Below are 24,477 nucleotides of genomic sequence, written 5' to 3'. Positions count from 1 at the left end.
GGTTAAAAATGCACATGTAAACCCAACAGCAACTGATGTCCGTTCCCACAGAGGTTGGCATTTGGGGCTTCTTGTCCTACTTAACCTGTGTGGTCTTCTCATCTGAGAGAATCACAAAGACACTTTGTAAAACAGGGGACTCAGGTGTGCCCCTGAGCTCCCAGGTCTGCATGCATGCCACAGCAGCTACACTCCAACCCCATGTTACAGAGAGATCTGGCTGTAAACCAGCTTTTTCTCTGCTTTTACACCTTGATTTCTTCGAGCAAAAATCACAGCCTGCCTATGGCTCAGGAGGGAGAACTGGTGAGCTCAGGCCAAGTCACAAGGTAGATCCTCAGGTGCAGGACACTGGGGAAGCCCATGGCAGACACCTACTGCTCAGTACAGACACAGCCGTTCAAAGAGCCACAGACAGGCACTAATACAAAAATGCATTGCTACAGGAACAGCGGGAATAGACTTTATTTAATAATTTGTACAAGGAACACAATAGTAATTCAATAATTCCATTTATTAATTGTCAAATAGTAATCCACTGCATTAAGAAACAGAAAATCAACACAAAAATAAGTTGCAGTTTGTATATGTATGTGTGTGTGTGTGTGTGTGTGTGTGTGTAACTTAAAATGGCAAGAGCAAGAACAAAAAATAAACCTTTAAATGAGTATGTTATATACAGTCAGTATCATCATGTTACTTTGCTGGATAGATTAATTTGGTGTTATCCAATCTTAGCAACAGGCCTAAATATTGCTGCAAATAACTGGAGGGCAAACCCAAAGCAGAAAAACAATCCATAAATAAGATGCAGGATTAAAGGTATCTTCTGTAGAAAAGAAACAGTGGTGCTTTGTGTCATATCTGAAACCCTTTCATAATGGATATTCTGTGCTAAAAATCTTTATGTGAACATACATGGAATTCCATCATTTAAATAAAAGTGGAAAAAAATCCCAACCTTTCACAACTGCCTTTATTTTCCTCCCTTCACTCAATGTGTTTAAATTATTTTTCTATACAAGGTAAGTACATTGTCTGTACAAAGTTAAATATACATATTTACAGTCAAACTTCTGAGACACTGAGTCTTCTCTTCCGCTGACCTAGGCGGAAGACAAGCCTATTTGATTTCAAATCCAGGAGCAGGGCTAGTTTATCAAAACATTGCAAGTCGTGCTAACAGTTAGTTGTAGTTACTCCTAATAAATCTGTATAAAAGCATCAGCATAAAAATAGGCATTTTATATTATTAAATACGGCTTATGACAAAATAGCAATCTAACCCTTTGCTATTTGTATGGTAACTGTAGGAAGCAGAGTCTGACAGAACTGGTTTTGTTTATGCTTTTTCTTAATAACAAAATGTCTATCAAAAGAGTATTCATAGTGGATTTACAGGCAAGCATACAGCCAAGCCATGTTTTTTTTCCTCAAGGAAATATGAATCTATAACTGGTAATAACTGCTGGGAACAGCTTTCCAAACTTATTAGATTTTTTTTATATGACTAAGAGACAGCCAAAATGCATGTATTTGAGACCTACCACTGACACTGTAACCAAAAAAAAAGGCACCCTCAGTGATATGTGGCTTAGATTTATCAGAGCCTCTAAGATTTAATGCCGGGAAAGAAGTAAAGTCTTCATCCCAAAGAGTATGCTTTGAGAAGTGTGTGATCCTTTAGGGCCAGCAACAGGGCAGAAGGAGCAGAGGAAGTGAATGGCCATAGGACTCAAAAAGGATTTGCTCTCACCAATGTTCTGTTTATTGGTTCTATCCTTTGTGCAGATAAATGCCAAAGCCAGGTGGATTTCTCTTTAAAAAACAGGACTCAGTTCGTTTTGATGCACACGGTACACTCACACACACACACCCCCTGCAAAAAAGAAAAAAACCCGGCAGCAAAAGGCAATATGTTATTAAAGGGTTTGGGATTTTTGCACATTTGCATTATGTTGTGGCTGAACTCTCTGGATTAAACCACCAGTCCCAAACCCCTTTTCTACACAGAGCTCTGCAGTTTAACCATATCAGCTGTCCTCTGCCTCTGCTGGGTCTTAAGGTGTGTGACATGAAGGAAGGGTTTTCTATGGAAGTGGAAGGCAGAGCAAAGTAGGTCTTCAGCAAGGCAGAAACCAGGAAGAAAGCCTGGCTTCCCTGAACCTTGCGCCAGTGAAAGGGAGCAGCTGCAAGGCTGCGTACTGCCCCAAAGCACTATCCTATCTCAACACACAAACAAAACCTATACCATGTGCTTCCCTGAAGCCTTCTCAGAGGTAAATACTCCATACAAATTTAAGATTATCATCAGAACTCTTGCTGGGGAGGGGAGAGGAATACACAAAGGCAGCACTGTAAACTAGAAACTGTCTCTTCTTCAGCAAACAAATCACACCCTGAATCCGTGGAAGCAGGGCTACACATTCAACTCAATACTGTACCACATAGCCACATCCTCCTAACACGTCTCGTCTCTTGTCTATTACATTCATAAATTGTCTGTTTCTTCACTGTTTAAAAACACCATCTGGAAAACAAACCCATCACGGTCAAGATGGGATCACTGTTATTTTACAGGTACAGAAGCTTCACGTAGTTGCCTGGGAAGGTCCCAAATTGCCTTGTTCTCCTGGACGTACCTGTTGCAAAATAAAACACCAGGAAGCCAGAGTAAGATGGAGCCATGCAAGGAAGGCTTAGGGATTTAAAAAGGTAGAGGTGGCAGCCTCCTCTGCCTTCAGGCATTGCTTTCTAAAACTAAATACGAGTCCTGGTCAAAGAGCCTTTTGGTATAGACAAGATCACAACTAGTTCTGCTACTAACCATCTTTGGCCTTCCCTTTTAACAATCAATAAGGTGCTGGTGAAAGCTCATGGGCCTATAGGCTAGGAGCCAAACTCCTATCAATGTAAATGAGCTAAATCTCCCTTAGAAGAAATAACAAGCCTAGATTTGCAGTGTTGAGATGGAGAATGCTGTCCAGACTTGCATTCTTTGAAGGTAAAGGGCTAGATTGTGCTAAACATACAGCTACAGATGAGGCTGGATTTTCAGGGACTGCAACTCCCATCCATGTGTTCCCTTCATCCCCTACTTGCCATTTTCTGTAACTTGTCATGGCACTCTCAGCTTTGGAAAAGCTACAGAAATCCAGTTTTTCTTGGTTCCCTCTGTTCCTTCCCTCCTTGCCATCTGTGTGAGCAAGAAGGATCAGGAGGAAGAGAGGAATGGGGAAATTGAGAAAAAAGGAAAAACTAGAGACCTAGCAAGAAAAACAAAGCTCCACCACCCTGCACCCTAATTTTAATGTTCTTGGTGGGAAAAGATGGGAAATTGTGAAAAAAGTTGAGCTGATTTTTTTCACCGTTTTGACCCTGCAAATGAAAGCAATTTCCAGATGCTCTGCAAAATTGCTCATCTGCATCTCAAAAAGCTCTGCTGACAGACAAGTGTCACACTCACCCACAAACCAGCCGTCGTCACATTTCTCCATGACATCGACAATGTCACCATCCCTCAGTTCCAGCTCATCATCGTTCTGAGGAGTGTAGCTGTAGAGGGCTTGGTAGCTAACTCTAAAACCAGGAAGATACTGCACATTAGCCACTGGATTTCCCTGATATCCCTTCAGAAGGAGACATCTCCCTTCTCTTTTCTAATTCCTATTATATTTTGTTCAGTGCAGTCTGGACCTTGTTTTCCATTTGAGAGGTGGAAGCCAGCTGCATTAAATTGGCTGTTGTCATAAGGCCATGGCAGTAAAAAGTGTCACACCTGCACTGTGTGGGATATGCAGAAAGCTTCTGTTTCCTTTTTGCCATGTAGTTCTCTCCATAGACTGTAACAACCAGAGTCTTCCTAACATGTAGGACCTAGAGAGTGTATGAGTGCAGACAACCTATCAAATGCACGCCAAAGGCTGGATATGCTCATTCTTGGGTTAAATGAGACACCTGTTCCCCTGCCCAGGCACACAGGCAGGGTCATGAATGACCAAATGGCAGAGCGAAGGACTTTAGAAAAATATACTGTCTACTCTACTACACTAAGGTTGCTGGATAAATCATGGCTGAAAAGGAACAGTGCAAACAAAATCTAAGGTTGAATCCTTCCCTGAGATACCACTTGCACCAGAGGCACTCTGTTTATCAGAAAGGAACCTTATGGAGTGGAAACAATCATAGAATCACAGAATGGATTGGGCTGGAAGAGACCTTAACGATCATCTAGTTCCAACCCCCCTGCCATGGGCAGGACACCTTCCACTAGATCAGGTTGCTCAAAGTCCCATCCAACCCGGCCTTGAACACTGACAGGGAGGGGGCAGCCACAGCTTCTCTGGGCAACCTGTTCCAGTGTCTCACCACCCTCACTGTAAAGAACTTTTTCCTTATATCTTATCTAAAGCTACCCTCTTTCAGTTTAAAACCATTACCCCTCGTCCTATCACTACACTCCCTGATAAACAGTCCCTCCCCTTCTTTCCTGTAAGGAAAGAAGTACTTCCTTTAAGTACTGGAAGGGCACTATAAGGTCTCCCCGGAGCCTTCTCTCCTCCAGGCTGAACAACCCCAACTCTCTCAGCCTGTTCTCATAAGGGAGGTGCTCCAGCCCCCTGATCATCTTCGTGGCCCAACTCTGGACCTGCTCAAGCAGGTCTATGTCCTTCTTACACTCGGAATCCCAGAGCTGGACACAGCACTTCAGGTGGTGTCTCATGAGAGCAGAGTAGGGATGTGATTCTCCACCTCTGCTCTGCTCTCGTGAGACACCACCAGGAGTACTGTGTCCAGCTCTGGGGCCCTCAATATAAGAAAGGCAAATCTTTGGGCAGATCTGGGGAGGCTTGGATCCCCTGCCTGGGCGTAGTGAAAATAGAGCTGATGTGAGACCTTCTGTTCTGCACAAAGAGGCAGGCAAAAGCAAAGGTTCCTTTCAGGAGCCAACTGCCAAGGAACTTCAGTTCTCAGCACACAGTGCAGGCTACTATTCTCAAAACCATCAGTGAAAGGCCCCACCAAGCTTAATGGCAGCTCCAGGTTTAAACCCCACCAAACAGCTTTGAAAATCTCAGCCTTTGTCTCTGATCATTCAGGCACCAATTCATCTGTGGAACTGGCCAACAACACACCAGGTGCCATTGGTGTTGGGACATCTCACTGTACTGTGAGAAGCTAAGAAGAGGGGTGAACACATTGACCCATGCCATACGAGCCAGGTGTAGCAGCCAGTGGACATTAATTTGTCTCCAGCTTCAAGACACAAAGACACTGAGATAGTCTCCATAACCAGCATGAATCAAGTGCCCAAAGGAGACCCAGTCCTGGATCATGAGGTCATTGTTTCAGGTGCTATACAGACACAAAGGTTTAAACTAAAGGTTTTAACTAAAAGGTTTAAACTTCCAGTTTTAAACTACTCATTATGATGATATGTGGATATTTTTGTTCTTTAAGTAAAAGTTGATGTTTTCTCATAATTCTAATTTAACTCCTGAAATGCTGAAGCTTTCACACCTCTCCATCTTTACTACCAGAGACAAGGCCCCTGGAAGAGACAGGAGCCAAAAGGACTTACATGTCTCGTGGTGTTTGACTTCTGTCAGGGCTGGCTCCTTGCTGCTGTGCTTGAGGTTGCTGAGAAATGATGAGAGATGGTTTATGGTCATTAGAGGTCACCTTGTGGCGAGAGTCAAGAGGCTGAGAAATAGTACTGCAGTAATGAACAGACTTTTCTGCAATGTTTATGATCTCATTGCAAACAGCTTCCTGCGTGGTAGGCAGCATTGACATCCAAGAACACCCAAAGGACAGTCAACAGGGGGGAGGGAGGGGAAAATATAGACAAGAAGAGATGGGACATTCCAGATGCAGCACATAAGTCCAGTAAAAAAAAAAAAGAAAAAAAGAGTTGTAGATCCAGGTAAATATCCAGGTAGTGGAGTGCAGAAGGGATCCAGGTGTAAGCATGGAAAAACAGGCAAGATACAGAAGAATTTGGCATTTAGTTTGAAGATTTGTAACAAATACATATACATATATTTTTAAAAGCAGCAGCACGAGAGGTTGCAATTAGTTATGCAGTGGCACCATTACCAATGCTATGAAGTCAGTTCAAGAATGCAAGGCGGGCCACTCTATTCATGCATTTTCCTTCATTTAACTTATACCCAGGGACTGGCAGCACAATTAGCCCAACTCCTCATTGGCTATGACAGTTTTTCTAATTGCTAAATTCCCTTTTTCTGTTGCAAACAAAACAATATATGCAAATAAATAAATATGTACCTACTTCGCAGCTCAAAACAGTGCTGGAATTTTATCTCTACTGAGGTGTTACTGTCTGGGTGAAGAGACTCTAGGACTACACATCTGATTTAAACAGTGGCCTTACCACATAGCTCTTTTCAGACTCTGTGAGATCTGGTCCAGCTCTCAATGAATGGTGGGAAGGCTGTGTGATCACCAAGCAAATGATAAGGAAGACATTTTAGCAGATGTTATATTGGTCAGAATTAAAAAAAAAAATTCAGTGGAGTGCAGACAAAAAAAGAAAATGAACAACTCTTCCCCTCCCCACCCCAACGCCACATTTCTTGGACAACAGTCTTTCATTTACACAAGAGACATTAAGGCTACAACAATGCAACTGCACTGCAGCACACAGAATACTGCAAAGAGAAAGGTGACAGCAAAACAGAAGCTTAGAACAGGGGATCAGAGTGGAAGGTTATAGACACCGCTACAACTGGAAATGGTACATAGTGTCATAGTGCATTCCTGTAGGGTGAAAAAAAGAACCGGGACAGAAGCACATGTTTGAGAGCATCAAACTTGAAAGGCCAAAAGCATGCTGAGAGGAATCTGCTGCTGTTTTTCCTCAATGACTTTGACACAGGTGAGAACAGTAACTCACTTGCTTCTTAAAAAAAGACCAGCTCAGGTCAGCCGTCAGAAGGCACAATGATGCGTAGCCCCATCAAAATCACTCTAGCTTGTACCAAGCGAGGATCTGAGTTGCTCTGTTAATTCCCACAGTGAGACAGAGCTTCAGGTCAGAGGAGGCCCTGACTGGAAAACCCAGCTCCAACCACCAGATGCTGCCCTGCCTCCCTCCCCAGTCACAAGTCTTCACAGGGACTTGCGTGTCCCAGGGCACAGCAAGGAAAATCAGGGTGTTTGAGGTTAGTGGTTTTATGGGGAAGGGGAAGGTCACTGAGAAAAATCGCACAGGTAACCAGAGCCTGGTTTTGCACTCTTTTTGCATATTCAAACACCTACTGAAAGTAAGAGGCATGCTTGTGAGCAAATGGGATGTCTGAACTAGTGTATGGTTATTTATACTGCCTGCAGGACTGCTTGACAAAGTGGATTGGATAAGATACAGAGCATTGTCATCCCCTGTGATCATTCAACATTATTTTCCACCCAAATTCCAAAGTCCTCAAGTTTAATACTCTCCTTCCTCCTCTTGTCCTGAAGGACAATGTCCTTCAGGAAAAGGCTTGCCTTCTCATGGCATCACAAGACAGAGCAGAAGCAGAGGATAAAGAGGTTTGTGACACCTTCAGCCCAAGCATGCTCAAAGTGTTTGGAGAAGTGCACGGTGATGAGCTCATCCCTGTCTAATTCTCAATCTCAAAGGTCTTCTGAACCACATCTTGGACTTCTGGAGCTGTGCCTATCACTGTATTAAAGCAAATCGTCTCTTTTCTCGATGACTGTGACCCACTCTAGGCCAACCCAACACCACAGCAACTCCTTTGTAGTCAGCTGTACTGTCTGGGGCTGGAATCTGGGATCACTGCGCTAAGAAACAATACTCTGTTACCATGTATATTTCTATAGAGAGAAAATTAAATGTCAGTTGGAGGGGCTAATTACAGTGGAATTTGCATTCAAAGCATTTACTGTGGAGCCTAAAATCATGACAGGATTTCTGGCAGTTATTCCTGCCTGTCTATCATCAGTCCTGAAAGACAAATGGAGTAATTAGAAATTTAAAATTAATATTGTGCAGACCCAACTGGATTTAGTGCATCAAATCTGATGATATCAGAGCTAACTCAGGTGGTCAGGTAACTGGGAAAACCAATTTCCAGACTGAGGTGAGTGTCAAATGTAAGAATTATTTTTTTTAATTCAAGAAAGTGCTTCTCTGCTCCATACTAATAAATTGACTGCTGGAATTGCTCCATGAGCTCCTAAGACCGTGTGGTCCATTTCTCATTGATTACTTGTGACCTCCCTGACCAGCTCTTCCTCCAAAAAGCATTAATAACTATGAACTAAATTAGTTATTTGAAAGCTAAAAAATTAACGCTACTTCTGAATGCTCCACGGTGCAGGCTTGTATGTGTAATACCAGGAGATGCAGCCTACCAGCATCAGAAACTTGTCCACGTTCCCTTTCCTGGCAGGATCCTCATGGGGGCTTCCATGAGGCAGCTGGGCAGGGGGAGAGGCCGAGCAGTCCCCTGTCCTCCTAGCAGCCCCCAGTTCCCGACAAGACACACAGCTAAGTGGATGCCCTCTGGCCTCTGCTTCAGAGAATCAGGCAACTCCTACCAAAGCAATGGGTGTCTCTGCACTAACTCCCAAAGCTACAGCAGAGCCCTATGTGAGGTGATGAAACACTCCGAAGCCAGAAACTATGAGGCATTAGCCAAACAGGATGAAAAACTGACCAGATCAGATCCTATAATTTTAGGCTATAAATGTACCACCCCACTGCTTCAAACAAGTAACCCTGACAGCATGGCTTAAATGGCTTTTAAAAAAAAAAAAAAACAAAAAACCAAAACACAAAACCCCCTACATTATTCTTGCAGGGAGAGAAGAGAATAAAGGAAAAAGAAAAGGTATTATAGGTCCAAAATGCTTTTTCACGCATGGGTTCAGAAAGCCCATGTACTACCTACAGTGGTGGCTGCATGTGCCAGAGACAGCCAAGGAATCAGCGAGTGTGGGGCATAGCTCCAAAGTATAAAACACTGAGGTTCCCCCAAAACATCGAGCCAGCCCAGCTGCTGCTGGAGGTAAACTGAAGGCCCTAAAAAGTGATCAAGTATTCACAGCCCATGAGGACAACTCAACTCATACCCCCTCAGTCACACTACGTGCTTTGTTAAGACTAAGTGAATAAACTTAAGCAGATGTTTAAGCATCTATGTCTCCACATTTACAGACTATACAAATATGCAGTACAGTCAGTCCTGAAGCACAGCTGGCCACTGGTTCCACCTTGTGTGAAGTTTGAGGATGGATCTAAAAAGCACCACAGGTTTGTAAGAATACTAGAAAAAGGTTCTATGTTAAAAGCCTAGAAAAGACCTGGCAGGTTTTAACTGTTAGGAAGAAAGATGCTGGGGCTACTCAGTAGTGCTCTCTCTGCTCCTAGCTAAGTGTCCTTAGTGTGTCTATCCATCACAGCTCTTGTTTTTCACATCTTCTTCCATCCCTTTCTGGTGGGAGTTAAAGGACTACATAAGCCAAGAGAAAGCTAAGCAGAACAGACTAACAGACAGACAAGACAGACAGACAAATTGGTATCCCCTCAGAGAAGGGCACACATCAGCAGCGATGCTCCCACACATGAATGGAGAGCCACGAACAGGGAGGACTCCCCAGCCCAGCCCAAAGAAAAATGGAAACCCTCTGCACACACCAAGCCCCAGCTCTGGTGAAAGCAAGGGGAAAGCTGACCAAAAAAGCTCTCACAAAGGACACTGAAAAGGCTGCAGTGAGGAGCAGCCTGACCTAAAGGCTGTCAAAGTCAATGGAAAGGCTCCTCCTGGATCAGAAGCTGCAGGCTGTGCCGCTCTGACTTGGACAGTATATGTGCTGGGCAGAAACACTTGTATGATGAACCTGTAGAGCAGCAGAAAACCAGTGGAGGGGATAAAAGCTTACCTTGGAGATGGGCTACCTCATGAACATGCTAAATAAGCGTAGCTGATCTGTGCTGGGGAACATGGGTCTGAGCATCCTCCTTATTCACTCTCCTCTCTACCAGAACAAAGTGGGTTAAACTACTAGCTGCTCTGCCTGAGTGGTTTTGTACTGGTGGAAAGGCGCAGACAGCCTTCCTCCGACATCCCTCACACTGCTAGACGATACAGGGACCCTCATCCAGCCACTCCTGCCTTCCCCACCTCACAGCCACCAGTCCATCCCCGGGGCCAAAGCTGCTGCACTGCTCACACGTTTGCTAAACACCACTGTTGACTGTCACACTGTGCTAACAGGACCTCAAAGTAAAACAGGAATTAAACTAGAAAATTCCTGAGGGTTCCCTAAAATAAATTAATTTGATAGATTACATTACTGTTTAATATCATGTTTTACTGGATTATTGAAACAAATTATCTGTAAGTTATACTCGAAATATCTTTCACATGCTGTCAGGTCGTTCTTCTTTCTTTTTAGTTTGGACTGTGAAACTAAACAAAAGGGAGTAAATTCAGAATAGCTAAAGAGCCATTGCACTTTATATTATTACTTAACAGAACAGGCAAGAACAGAGTCCTTACACCAGCCCTGTACCAAAGAGGTCTTAAATCTGAAAAAAACCTGGAGTCAGAATTTCATAACTGGGGAGGTTCTCTATAATGAGAAAGAAAACTAAAATTCAAAATGGTAAAATATCTCAAACACCAGGGATGGACAGTAATGGAAGCAAAAAACAAATGTAATGTCTCATTTCCATGTCTACTAAGTGCTTTTCTCATTTGATTAAAATCAATTAAAAGATGTCAAATTTTTGAAAAGGCCTCCAGGATATTACCTGCAGTTCTGCTGAAGCCATCAGCCTCTGTATGGGTCGTGCAGATAATGAGAAGTCATTTGCACATATAAATATTGCTCCTGCTCCCTAAACAACTGTAAACCCAGAGCTGGAAAGAAGGTCAAGACTACTGATAATGTCACACACTTTTAACTTGACACTGATGATTGTCAAGGCATATAAAATATAAATTTTGGCTTGACTTTGACTCCAAAGAAAGGCCACAGGGTCCTATTACAACCAGGTGCAACACCCAAAATAGAACTGCGAGCTAGTCAGCACTCAGGAGAAACATCTGTCCCTAAATGTGGCTCTTTGCTCCTGCTCTTTTGAATCGCATACATCCAGTGCAAGCACCAGCAGGACCAAGCAGATCAGAGGTCAGGAGAATGGCGAACACAGAAAACTTCTAGGGATTTTTATTATGAAGCAGAATATGTATCCTACTGGACTCAGATATTGAAACTGAAAGGGAAGCAGGAGGTGGTTGTTCAGTAAAAAGTTGTGCAAGCTCACGATCAGAGGGGAATGAAGTGAGTAAAGGTAACAGGAAAATTTCAGGGTTAAAGCTGTACCTCACTTTCATAAACTGACCAAGAAAATAAGTAACATTGGCAACTACTTCCCACACTAATCCTGCGTGAACAGCCTGCCTGGTTCACTGATCAAGCCAAAGATTGCTTCCCCAAATACCCATTCACTACAAACTCAGTCCAGTTTTTGCTAATTGTGAGCTTTCTGTTTCAAACATTGCCATCTTGTGGAAGCAGCCTGGAAGGACTGATGAGACACCAGCATCTGGGAGCACTGCTCGTTCCCAGACTCTGGACATCCCAGCCACTGGTGCTGAGGCCCAGTTGGTCATGCTGCACACACCCTGCTGCATCCCTCTCTAAAGACGATTGCAGCTCTCAGCAATAGAGCTGAGAACCTCTGAATCCTACCGCAGAGGGCTGGAACAGGTCCCTGACATTGTGGATACCAAGTTGTGTATGCCTTACCCCCAGCTCTGAGACACTGAAACCCTGAATCTTGATCTCAGGTGGTTAAATAAAACCTGAACCAAAGTATCTCATGCTACATCATTTCTGCTAACAAGGCCACTGATAATGCTTTATAATGCAATTGAGCTGTAGGAACTCAAGGTCAAAACTAAATAAGCCCTGGGTTAATCCTTTGGAGGAACAGAAAATCAGATCCTCAGATGGTATAAACTGGCAGAAACCCAGATTGAGCTATGTGGATTTGCACCAGCTGAAGATTTTGCCCATACCTGCCCTTCTGCACAGCCTGGTAGTCATGTAAAATTAATTTTTAAAAAAATAAAAATTCTGAATTAATTGACAGGAGAAGTATCTCACCTGTCAATGAATGGCTAAACAAGCATATGACAAAACAATGGCATGGCATGGAAACAACTCTAAGTAATGGAAGAGTAATCAGCAAAGATGATTACCTGTGGCTTATTGACTCTGCGTGTAAGTCTGGGAGGTGGCTGTGTTGTGACAGTAGAGGAAGAGAGGGCAGAGGAAGAGAGAGGAGCAGATGAAGAGAATGCTTTTGAGTCTGCAGTCTTTTGAAGAAAAGAAAATTTGGTCAGCTTGGCACACACTCTCTTATCACAATCACTGCTAGTGATAAGAGCATCTACTACCCAGTAAATTTGATGCACACACAGCAAACGTAACTCCATGCAAGGGCAAGTGCAGTTTCCAGTTGGTTTGTCTGAGCTGACCACCTCATTCTGTTTTAAACATGCAGGTTATGCCTGTAAAAAATGCTACTAAGAATACATTTAGATGGTAAACAGCACAGTCTTTATACAGCTTTCAATATATTTCTGGTTATGATTCAAGCAGAAATCAAACAATTTGTCATAAGATTTCCCAGTGTGAAATGCATCATCTTAGAAACCCTAGTTCCTCATAATTTAACGTTGCCTAGATGGGATATGTCATGGAGGCCATTGCAGCACATTCAAGACAGTATTTATAATTCTATGATTTTGAGCTCTCCAAACTTCCACTCTTATACAAGGTAGCATGGGGGTGCTGTAATTTATTTGGGCTGGCTGTAGCCCACAATGGACCCCAAGTCAACAGAGAGCTGCAAAGTAAGGCAGATCTCCTGTATCAAGACTGGGGCAGAAGATATTTTGTAGAAGCTACTGAAGGGTTCCCCTATGTTCCCTCTCATTGTAACATACAGCTACATATAACTAAAAACTCTTGGGGAAAAGTATCACTAGGTCTCATTTTCGTTTGTGGCTAGACTCTTTCACATCATTTTGGAAATGCAAAGGTAATAAATTACCTTTAAATTACAATACACAGATAACAATCAAGCCTCCCTGACAGTCACGCACATCTCAGACTAAGGTTCACTAAACCACAGGCTTCTGGATCAACAGGGGACAGCTTTTGTGATTCTAGAAGCCAGGCTGATGTTTACAAGGCTTTTCAGCCCTTGGCTTTAAGAGGAACAAATAAATCCTATAACCAAAGATGATCCATTGCACACTGGAAAAATCTCTGAATAGCAAGGAATTGCCTGTATTCTACACAGTGAGGTATATGGGCATGAGGCCTGTGTGATACTTTCACCTGACACATCTGTAATAGCCACTAACTGGGACAATCACCTCATTAGACGTGACCAACTGAGTCAGTCCTGTGTTATTATCTATTCTAAAATAATTTTCACTACACTGATCCTGAGCCCTCTTCTAAAACTTTTTGATTGCTATCCAGTCAATGCCACTGGTGACCCCTGGAAGAAGGTCTTGGGATCATGAAAATGAGACGTGGCAGCCACGGGCTCTGCCTGGCCAGCAGAGCAGCACAAACCTCAACACACCAGTTAAAATCAGCAATTCAGAGCAGCACACACACATGCAGGAGAAGTACCTTCTTTTCCCCGCTTTGAAACTTTCCCAGATCACCTTTCCTCATGTCTCTTTTCTCTGTTTTACCTCCCTGCACAATAGCCATTAGCTCCTGACACAACTGGTTGTCCTCAGAGGAACCCACAGGTCTCTTTCCTGGGCTCACACGCATGTCTAGTTGGGATGGTTTCAGGCAGCGCTCGACAGAGATCTTGGGAACAGCAAGAGCACCCTGCTCGGGGTTGCTGCTGCCCTCTCTAGTCTTTTGGAGCCAGGCTTGGCTGCCAGTGGTGTCACGCTGCTCTGCGAGGATGCTTTCAGGGCTCTCCACTGCCCAGCGAGGGGAGTTAAAGTAGCTCACGCTGGGAGAAGGGGAGCCAACAAACTTTTCTTCGCTTTGCGGAGTGGTCTGATAGAAACTGTGAGTGGAGGACTGAGGTCTGGATGAGTAAGAGGGCAATGGGGATTTAATGGACCTGGGAGTCGAGGAGCCAGAGAGATGAGAATGGTGGAGGCTGACTGTGGGGGAAGGGCTGGCTGCAGCAGAAGGCGAGAGATAGTCAGTGTGAGAGAGGGAGGCTTCAGGCGGAGGAGGCAATGGAGGAGTTATGGCAGGAGTGGTGCTAGGAGACACTCCCACGGTCAGAGCAATCCACTCAGATGTGACTGCCTGCACCTCTGGAGACAAGGCGCGGCGCGCGAAAGGCAAAGGCGGAGGAGTTGGTGTATGGAGCAGCTCAGAGCTGGGAGACTTGAAGGAGACAAAAGCAGGAGAGAAAAAGAAAGAAATGAACAAAAAAATAATAAAGGAAGATACAAAACGACCGAGCAAAAGTAAAAGGAAAGAGAGTGAGTGTGGAGAGGAGCAGATCTGTGACCAATCATGGTGCGTAAGTTTTTCATGAACAGGTGCACCGTGTTGGAGAACGTGCTGTCAGCTACTCCAACCAGGGAGTCCAGTCTATATCTGTGCTGCTAATACCCTTCTCCAGCCTTTGCCAGGATCCCAGACACAAAACATCTTGTGGAAGACCTCAGACTCCATACCTTATGCCCCATGTCCCTCAGGGAGCAGTTGAAGCCACCATCCACGATGGCAGCACACAGCAGTTGACTGGCCTGGCAGTAATAGCTGCGGCTCCAGCAACTCACACTGTGGACCCAGTCAGAATTCACTGCTGCAATTAATTTTGACTTTACCCAAAGTCAATTGCATGAGCAATGCCTGCTCCTCAAGAAACTTGCATTACTGAAGCTGTGGAGGAGAAAGGGATCAAAAAAGCCAGCTTTGACTATTTGGTCTTTAGGTGATTAAAGTAGATCCTCTGTTTATAAAGGCAGAACACATTATCAAGTTCTGCCCTTAGCTATTACCACCAGTGACATCAGTGAGATCAGCTACATTAGCACTGATCAGAGCATTTCTCAGTCCTCTGCCAAGTTAGGCAAAAAGTAAAGGAGAGAACTGATTTACTAGGAGAGGAATCAAAAGAATAGCAAAGGAAACCAAAAAAGGGTAGATACAATCCCTTCCATCAAAGGGAGAAGCTTGCAGATAGCTGGTGGCAGACAGGCCACAGCTATGCAGAGACTGCCAAGCTCAAACAGAAAAGCTCAGCTGAGGGCCACTTTGACAGGGAACCCCAAACAAGCAACAAGTCTTTCCTCTTTACACAATGGCTAAGAACAAAAGCATTCCTTTTAGGGGAGATCCAGACAGACACCAGGCATGAGCCATGGCAGCCTTTCCCATCCATCCTGTACCATATATCTTTTCCTCCCGATCCCAACTCTCCACTTTTGCTCCTTGCAGTCTTGACCTCAGAATGACCTTGCTTTGGTCCCATGGGTGAGAGGGGGATGCACCAGAACCTCATGGCCACGACCTGGACATGTACGCTGACTTTCAAGCATGAGTATTTGCAGGATGAGAGCAAAACGCAGGGATTTAGAGACTCACTGCCTCCCTGATACATTTTCCATAGCAAACATTCTGCAATCCCCATAAAATTACCTGCTGCCATTTTGATTTCTGGTTTGAACTGTGGTATGGCTCATAGTGAATCTAATATTCATGGAGGATCCCAGACTGGCCTGCTCTCAAAACCTGAGTTCATTTAGCACCAAGTTCAAATAATACAAGCTGCTCTCTTGATTCTGTCTCCCAAAACCTTGGTCATGAGCTGGAACATTCAGGAGTAAGTATACAGCTTAATTCACGCTGACTGGGATCAACATGACAACTCCTACAGACTATAACAGTCTATGACATCCTTTTAATAGTCATAATAAAAATCAATTCATCATAGTGGAGGTCTGTAAAGTGTAAACACGCACTGAGGAGGAGCTGGATCACCAATTCATTCCATCTATGGCAGTGAAATTTATTCAGATGGCTGTCAACTGTAGCCCTTTCAACCTGGCCTGCATTCAAGCTACAGATCAGAGATGAAAAGCTGAGTCTCCAAATCCCCAAATGACCCATTCATTAACCATTCTGGTAAATGAAACATCACCTTTTCCTGCAGTTGCAGCATACTGCAGGGAGCACATGGCTTTTACTGTGCAAAACACTAGTCTTAACTACAGCTTTTTTCAGCTATTGCTTCTTGCACAGCAATGGCAACATCCCTCTGTTCTGCAAGGTGCTGTAACTGGCTGCATCTAGTCCAAATACCTGTGGTGAAGCTGTCATGCTGCGGTTAGGGGACAGGGACATTGGTGGGTCAGGATAGTCAATGGCATTCTTGACCACTGGCCGTTTGAGCACCTCCACGTAAGTGACAGGGAAGATGCCTTGGCGACTGGTGCCAGAGATTTTTCCTTCATACCAATTCTCATCCACTCGTCGAATCAACGTGATCCTTTCACCCTATGGGAAGGAACAGTAATATAGTTCCAACTTTAACATATTCCATCATTCCAAAGCAGATTACATTTTTAATCTTGCTGCAGCTGACTTAAAACAATCAGTGGCTCTTAGCCTCCCCTGTTTCCCAGTTATGTGGTCCTAACCCTAACCTCTGGGTGGGAATGATATTTTTCAGTTCAGAGAAGGAGGAAATGCATATCTTCTGGTGTGGACTGGGGCTGACTGCAGACTCAGTTATACTCACTCAGTTATGCTCATATTTTCAAGACCCTACTTGCTAAAGCCAGTTAAAAAAATGGAAACCAGCAGATTCAGGCTGACCACGAGACTCTCAAGGGTATGAAGTGTACGTGCAGTATGCACAGGCCTGCAGTTTAAACTAGGTCTCTCTATGCTCTCTCCTGTTTTGCTGACAAACAAAGTGACTTCCAGATCCTTAATATAAACTGCAAGCCCCACCTTCATGTATAATTAAAAGAGAAGACAGTCAAGATCTAATCTGAGCATCAAAACAGAAAGCTGGTTGAGATGAAGAAATGCTGCTACTTAATCTAAATATGTCTGACTTTGCTCTGAACAGCCATTACACAACCCATTCTTATCCCGTCACTCTGCAGTCAGGTCACTTCAATACCACAGAACCTCGTTTGCCTGTGCTCTATGATTTGGCTTGTAGTATGAAGGAAGGTGAACCCAGTTTCCTTCTTTTCTGTATCACCATTCTCATGTGACTGGAGAAGATCAGACTGGACACATGTCACCAAACATCTAATTTGCCTTGCAGAGCCAGGCTCCCAGCACTTGTGCTCAATGTATCTTCTCAACTAGCCCTAAGGAAGCAAGTGGCACTTCTTGATTCAACCTACCTGCAACACTCTCACTGCAATGCGCTACATAATGACTATAGAGTGAAAACATGGACGATGAGAAGGAATCCTTCCTGAATATGGAGTTTATCTTATTGGAGCTTTCACTTGGAAATTGCAAGTTACTAGTGTTAAACTTCAGCATTTGTCTGGATTCAATTCATCAGCACAACTAAAGTCTTACCTTTCTGAAGGACATTTCCACTTGGGTATCCCCATTGAAGTTGAACTTAGCAATAGCATCTCCATATTCCAATACTTGCAATGGTGATGGCTTTTTGGGCTGAGCCTTCTCAGCTGGTGGGAGGAGCTAAAATGAACAAACAGAATCAACTAAGTCACATACGAAAAGCCCATAAACTGATCGCTGGCAAAAAGGGAGTGGGCAAAGAGAACACCTGCAAGGACAGCGGCTACCTCTATGTATGATCGTGGGAAGATGCCAACTCTGCCATGGTGTTCACCTTCATACCAGTTCTGGTCAATCTGTTTGTAAATGTAAACAATATCTCCTTTCTGCAGAGGAAGTTCCCTGTTAACAACACAAGCACTCCATCAGAACTTCACTGGAGAACAGACGTGTTCTTTTTCTGTCCAGCAATCCCTAGATACCAAGGCCTGCATCAGCCCAGTTGATATAAATTATGCTCCACCCAAAGTGGAAGCTACATGTTGAGAATTACCCTGTTCATATCATGACATGCAGGGACTCTCTTGCTCTTTGGGCATTCTGTCAAAAAAGCTGGCCTATGAGGGCCCTACTAACCACAAACCCTCCAGCAGTAATGGGGTCAAGCTCAAGCAAAAGATGCCACTGGCTGCTTTTCATATTGGATATGGTGAGCAGTGCTTAATTCCTGTTTTGAAACACGTCAGGTCACAAGTGCCTTCCAAAGAGACACGTGATATTAATGGAAGCTAGTTTGCTGATTAGATGAACTCCCTCACATGCTAGTGTTGATCCTGCAATGATTACACTTCTGGTCAGCCTACGGTTGTGCAACCACTGGCCTCACCTCGGCTAACAATTGGGATTTCAATCTACAGTCTTCAGTGCTAAAATTATGAGTGTCTGCAGCTTAAGGAACTCCCATTGTGAGCAGCTTGTACTAGGCTCATAAACCTACTACCTGGGTCCCCACAGGAAAACAAACAACCCCACCTTTCCTAACACGATTTTCACAAGCTCTCCTTTACTGTTGTCTGGCACCCTGGTACATTCTGCTCAAGGGACACAACAGTTACACCTTACATCTCTGTTTTATTACAGGTGCTGGGGAGATGCTGTGTAAGTCTTCACAAATCATCACCTATAGAACATAAAATATTCCCTGAGAAGAAAAACAGCAGGTCCTTCACTGAATTCTGTTGTTCTTTCTTCCCTCCCTAGCAACATTAAAATGAGAGCTTCTCCAGGCCCATGCAGAGGAAAGGGCCTTCCAGGCCTTCTCTTCACAGCAGTGTTCCCCAAAAAGAACAAGTAGTGCTGTGTGATTCACCTGAGGGACCACAACAGGGCTTGGAGGTACAACAATACCACCAGAAACATCCGCTGGTGTATCCACAGATGTCACAGGAGCAGTGACCACTCTGTACCCTTATAGGTCCTGAATCAGGAAAATCCTGAGTCAAGCGCCCACCTACATGCTTAAAGCTAGGGCATCTGTTTAAGTCCCTTGCTGACTTTGGGCTATGCTTAGCACAGTGAAAAGGATGCTGCTGTTCTGCATATCTGTTTTTCTGACCATAGCAAATCTGTATGGCAGATTTACACAGTGAGCTAATGGCTAACACAGTTCTCCCAGCTCCTAAATTGGAGCACAATCCAGGGTGTCATGCAGGGGAACCCTTTCCATCTCCAGGACAAGGGCAGTGACAGAGCTGCCACCGAAAGGTCTCACCCAGCTGTTCTGCTTACAAGGTGCAAGGAGGGACATCAGCCAGAGTGCTCTCCATGGCTCCACCCATCCTCAGAGCAGAGCACTCACTTGTTCCAGTAAAGAATGCAGGTTTGCCCTAAAAATCACATGGGGTACAGACGCATTTCCCTAAAGGTCCTTTAGAGGCTATGACCTGCAAGATTCACACTACTTTTCCCTGACTTACTATAGACACTTTCACTTTGAGTTGCTGGACACTCCCAAAACACGAATCCAATTGAACGACACTTCATAAACACTGCATTGTAAAACACTCAAGGCAATAGTAACAAGCTGTACTCACTTTAGCGTCTGTGCTTTAAAGTCAAACTTGGCTCTAGCAGGTCTCATCTAGAGATCAAAAAAATCAACACATTAAAATAACAATTAGGTTTTCAACCCTCTTCTGAGGAAAAGCACCCAAACTCTTCTATAGCTAACATTAGTTTGGGGGAAGAAATTGAACGCGGGTATTCTGCTACAAGCTTGTGTGCAACTGGTACTACAGTCCAAATATGCTGGATGGGTCTCTCCCACCAGGGCAAAAACTGCCAACTTCTGATATAACAGTAATTAAGAGCTCTACAGAAAATGGATTTAACAGCAGTAAACTTTTAAATGTGACAAACCCTGCTGAATGAAAGCTGCTCCAGTAACTACAGTTACTGGGGCTCCGGGACAAAATTTCCCTTAACATGTGAATGGAAAAGCAAAATTTACTAGCTGGGAAAAAAACAGTAGGATTTTTTTCAATGTGGCTCTTATTTATTATTACCTGGCCCTACTGAATCCTGCAATGTGACCCATGTACTCTGTATAAATTGGTAGGAAAGAGACAAAGGTGAGGAGGAAATATGAATAAATTAAGCACATGTCTAAAAAATGTCTTCAGTGGCTATAAAGCCAAAGAGGATGTTGACAGCAGGCCTATGATTTAAAGCTTGATTTACCTGGCTGATTTTCTAATGGCCACAAAAATATTCAGACAAATTTCAAGTAATTTCAGTAATAGAGCATAAAATAAGTAGTCATATTCATGTGGCACCAGAGCATTTGAAACTACACAGAGGGGACACAAGTGTACTCCATTCCACATGGTGACCATCTCACCCGCCACCGCAGTGCAACACCTCTGGGGAAACAGCCGCTGTCAAGAGTCCCATCAGCCATCCCTAAGGCAGGAAAAAGCGTTTGGCCAGGACACCTGGACTAGCATCCAACCTTTGGGAAAAGTGCCTTGAGCTCATGGGAAAACCGTCTACCTCCTCCTTTGCCTCTTTCAGAAAGATGGACCAGGTCGTATGCAGTGAAACATGCTGAGACTTTTTTCCATTGTTTTTGAAGGACATTAAGTATCTTTCAAGAGAATAAACAATCTATTTCTAAAAAAAACTATGAGACAGTCACATGACCAGGATCAACAAGACATGAAGTTTCTAAGCGTAAGGCACAGACAAGAAGACAATGTAGCAATATGATGCAGAAAGATGTAGAATGCCTTTGATTCACTAAAGTAGCTGATATTTAAAAGCATGCATCACAGGTGTGCACCAGCAATTCTCAGCAGGCATGCTTTAACATATGCAGCTTGGTATAGAGATATCAATTAATTTACCAGGCACAAGAGTCAAAGCAGATCTAAATGAAGCCAGAATGGGAAAGGGGAAGGTGGAAAAAAAAAACAAACGACATTCTCTCAAGAGCTAATGTCGGCCTAAAGCACAACATTGTGAGAGGCAAATATTGCTTTGGGTCAAGCAGCAGACTGAGGTAACTAAAACAGACCTCTGACCCAGATTTCCTCTTTGCTGTATCGTCTACATTTAGGAGGTCCCCAAATCGCTCATTAGTGATAAACTGATGGTGCGTTGGAATAACCCCTGTGTGCCTTCTAGCTGCAATATCAGCTTCTTCTTGCTCACGTTTAAGCCGTCTCTGGTCCTCTAAAAGTTTCTGCCATAAAATTGCATAAAATGGGCAGTAAATCATCTAGTTAAAGGCATTCTAAAGCTGCCATAAATGTGAATTAAATAAAATTTCTGAGGTCCCAGCAAGTAGCTGGGATTTTTACAGTTCAACATAAAATACTGATTCTACGAACTACACAATACCTTTTTGTTTTGCAAGCACAGAAGGTAAATCACCATTATGGCATAACTGAAATCCAGCTCATACAAAGGATCTGATCCAAAGCTGATGGAAGTCAGTGAGGAGGAGTTCTAAGTTTTGTCCAGGTCTTGGGAGCTTCTAAGAAGATTACTGATAATACAGAGGGCTGATTCAAACCCCCTTCAACCAGCAAGGAGTTTCTCTCATTGACTTCCAGGAGACCTGAACCAGCCCCACAGGTAAGTTCCGAGGCACCAAACTCCCCTGAGCTTTGCAAGGAACTTGGGAGAGTGCTCAACCACCTTTGGGTATCAGGTTCTCCCATACTTCCTTTGGGCTCACACAATACAATTTGTAAAATAAATAAACCCCAAAGAATTATTTTGGACTTCTGAAGTCTCTAGCACACTAATGGAAACGTGCATTCTTGAGTACCTGGGCAGAAGGATTCTTCCACCTTTTGGGGCTGATGGTAGGCTGAAAAGTTCAGCTCTGTGCTAACTCATTTGAAGCCAGCAGGTCTTAGTGAATTCAGAGTTTTGCTCTTAAACAAGTTTTCGTGCTGAATTTTGAAAATGGGGGGATTACTAACTGTTTCATGGGAGAAGACAGCAAATTTTTTTTTTTCACATATGAATTAAAAGCAGGTTTTACCATATTTCAAACAACACATAAACACTATTTGAACTCAGAAAGTTAACACTAAGAACATAACTTTTTTTTTCCCCAGGCAGGAAAATTAATTCCGGCTTCCTGGAAAACAATCACTTTTTAACTTCTTTAACTCAGCTTGAATACAGTCAGTGCTGAAAAGTCTATGTGGCTTTCCTACTATTTCAGCTTGTCCCAGTGTTGCCCAGCCGTTTCAAAACAGACTGCTACATTCTGTCATCAACAACTTGAGACACCACAAAGAATTCTAGTTTGCATTAGGAGAAAACTTCACATTTCTGATAGCTTAAAATATCTTACATTTGTTGTTCAAAACCTGAGGACTCCCACAAGAAAAATACTATTCTCACCAGTTTGATTAATACTGACTCAAGCAGGTTGCTTGGTGAACAATAAAACCTTAAGTCACTTACAGAATAACCATTTCATCTTTATCTGCGAGTCCTGGGGCATTGTACCATATTCTCAGATAACATCTCCAACCTTTTTACATTCCTTAAAGCCCCCCCATATAATTTTGTGCAATTGATAAGAACTATCAAGTTCATTTTAAACAAAAGCTAAACTGGACTACACATTATACATTAAATCAGTGGCAGAGGTAGTATTAAACATACTAGTTCCAGATTGCTGCTCTAACTTCCAATATACATAGCCATGGACGTACAAGTTGTCCTTAGATAAGGCTGAATGCTATATTTCTTGTATGTGCAGCTACTATAACTGTTGTTATTAGACCATAAAGGAGGGCATTACCTCTTTATCGTCATGCCGTCTGCGGATGATTTCTTCTGGAGTTTCCATGTAATCAACTGGTGCAAAATGCCTTGGTGATTCTGAATCTACTTCAAAACAACATAAGGAAGTTAAAATACAGATGGACTTACCTAGCATAACCAGAAAGGAAAAAAAATATATATTTTTAAACAATTTGTTTCCATTATGACAGTAAGGATTCTCAATTGCCATTAACCAAATTGCCAATCAGATGTCGATAATTTATCCATTTTCATTTTTTTCCCTTTTGGGCTGTACTTGTGAACAAAGATTCAAAACCAGGAAGAAAATAACAGGGGAAAGTGTAAAGACATAGAAGGACTTTGGGAAGAAAAGATTCGCTGCCATCGAAGTATGATTTGGCATTTTACTGTTGAGAAAAATTTAATACACACGCACACACACACACGCACAACTAGACCTTGAGAAACTGCTCCTTAAAACAAATCATACGGGTTTGTTTTATATTCTCATGTGTGCAAATGATTTAGGACTAGAAATATCTCATGTTGAGATTCTTGCATCCCTGAAGTTGCTTGAGAGACAAACTGAACCCGATGTGATTAGAAAGGCAGCGGAAATCGTTTCTCAGAAGTGCAGCTGTTAACAAGTCCTGAACAAAAATGCTCAGCAAGACACGCAAAGGACATTAGACACACTAGGGGAAAAAACAGAGAGAGTCAGGGGATGCAAAGGTGGGGAGTAAAAATGGGAGGGTTATGGAAGAAAAGGGGAGGAGAAAGGAAGTAAGAAGACAGATGAAGGGACATTGGTAAAGAACACAAAAAGCCACCTCCTAGGTACGTCCCAAGTTCACTTTGCGGGTTGTTGTTTGTGTCCAGGCTGTGACAGAGGGCATATGGAACAGGGTTCCCATTGCTTAAGGAGTCAGGAGTGCCAGCCCGGCTCATGAAGCTGTCTTGGCTAGATCCCATGGTGGGGAAATAGCCAAGCCTCTCCACAATGTCAAAGGAAGACAGGCGCCTGGGGGCTAGAGGCCTGCTTCTGGAGCACAGTTGGTGCTGGGAGTGGTGACTCTTGTCTCCTATGCTCCCCAGCAGCTGTATGGGGTCGTCTGGGTTCTCAGGGCTGGGCACTGCCGGGCTTCCCAGGCAGTCTGGGGGTGGAGTCCTGCAGGATTTGTGTTGGAAGGGCTTTTTCAATCGGAAGGGGAGTGGGCTCATTAGGTAGACATTTCTGGGAAGGACGTGTCTGTCCCCATAGACATCCGCTTTGGATTCAGGGTTCCTGGAGGCCTGCTGCTGCTCATGCCTTCGGATGGTAGTGAACCTGGTGTAGGAAGCTGGGCATGCGCCTTTGCATCTGTTGATTTTATGCTTCTGAGGCCCATTGAGGTTGCTGCTGCTGCTGCCACTGTCATTGGATGCATTTGACAGGAGATCTATCTCATCTGTGCAAGCTGAAAGTGTGTCCATAGGGATGGCATCACTGACATCCGAAGCTGTGTCCTCCACGTTGCTGCAGGAGTGGGAGGATTTATCTGCCAAACTGGCAGCATCCTTCTCTTCTTGGTGGTGTGCTTTTGACAAATCCAGAAGAAACTCCGCAGAGTAGGCAGAACTCAGACA

The 24,477-nt window shown here is 43.7% G+C and overlaps 1 protein-coding gene across 50 annotated transcripts in view; it reads right to left on the bottom strand.

The window, feature by feature from the left end:
• Nucleotides 1-441: 441 nt before the first annotated feature.
• Nucleotides 442-24,477, bottom strand: part of SORBS1 (sorbin and SH3 domain containing 1) — a 173,487-nt gene continuing 149,451 nt past the window's right edge. For 27 of the 50 annotated variants that reach the window (XM_074830699.1, XM_074830712.1, XM_074830696.1 and 24 more), the window contains 12 exons: nucleotides 22,868-22,956; nucleotides 21,116-21,283; nucleotides 19,635-19,681; nucleotides 17,829-17,943; nucleotides 17,596-17,721; nucleotides 16,351-16,545; nucleotides 13,696-14,424; nucleotides 12,246-12,362; nucleotides 6,398-6,457; nucleotides 5,582-5,772; nucleotides 3,467-3,579; nucleotides 442-2,642 (listed from right to left, as the gene is read on the bottom strand). In XM_074830699.1, coding sequence (XP_074686800.1) covers nucleotides 2,575-2,642; nucleotides 3,467-3,579; nucleotides 5,582-5,772; nucleotides 6,398-6,457; nucleotides 12,246-12,362; nucleotides 13,696-14,424; nucleotides 16,351-16,545; nucleotides 17,596-17,721; nucleotides 17,829-17,943; nucleotides 19,635-19,681; nucleotides 21,116-21,283; nucleotides 22,868-22,956 — 2,018 coding nt within the window. In that variant the 3' untranslated portion in view covers nucleotides 442-2,574. The remainder of the gene's footprint in view (nucleotides 2,643-3,466; nucleotides 3,580-5,581; nucleotides 5,773-6,397; nucleotides 6,458-12,245; nucleotides 12,363-13,695; nucleotides 14,425-16,350; nucleotides 16,546-17,595; nucleotides 17,722-17,828; nucleotides 17,944-19,634; nucleotides 19,682-21,115; nucleotides 21,284-22,867; nucleotides 22,957-24,477) is intronic. The other 23 variants (XM_074830726.1, XM_074830734.1, XM_074830736.1 and 20 more) reach the window with 13 other exon arrangements.

This window comes from Strix aluco, chromosome 7, assembly GCF_031877795.1.
Source record: "Strix aluco isolate bStrAlu1 chromosome 7, bStrAlu1.hap1, whole genome shotgun sequence".
In the NCBI taxonomy this organism is placed as follows: Eukaryota; Metazoa; Chordata; class Aves; order Strigiformes; family Strigidae; genus Strix; species Strix aluco.
The sequence above is the reverse complement of the archived record's forward strand: the minus strand, read 5'-3'. Positions and strand labels throughout refer to the sequence as shown.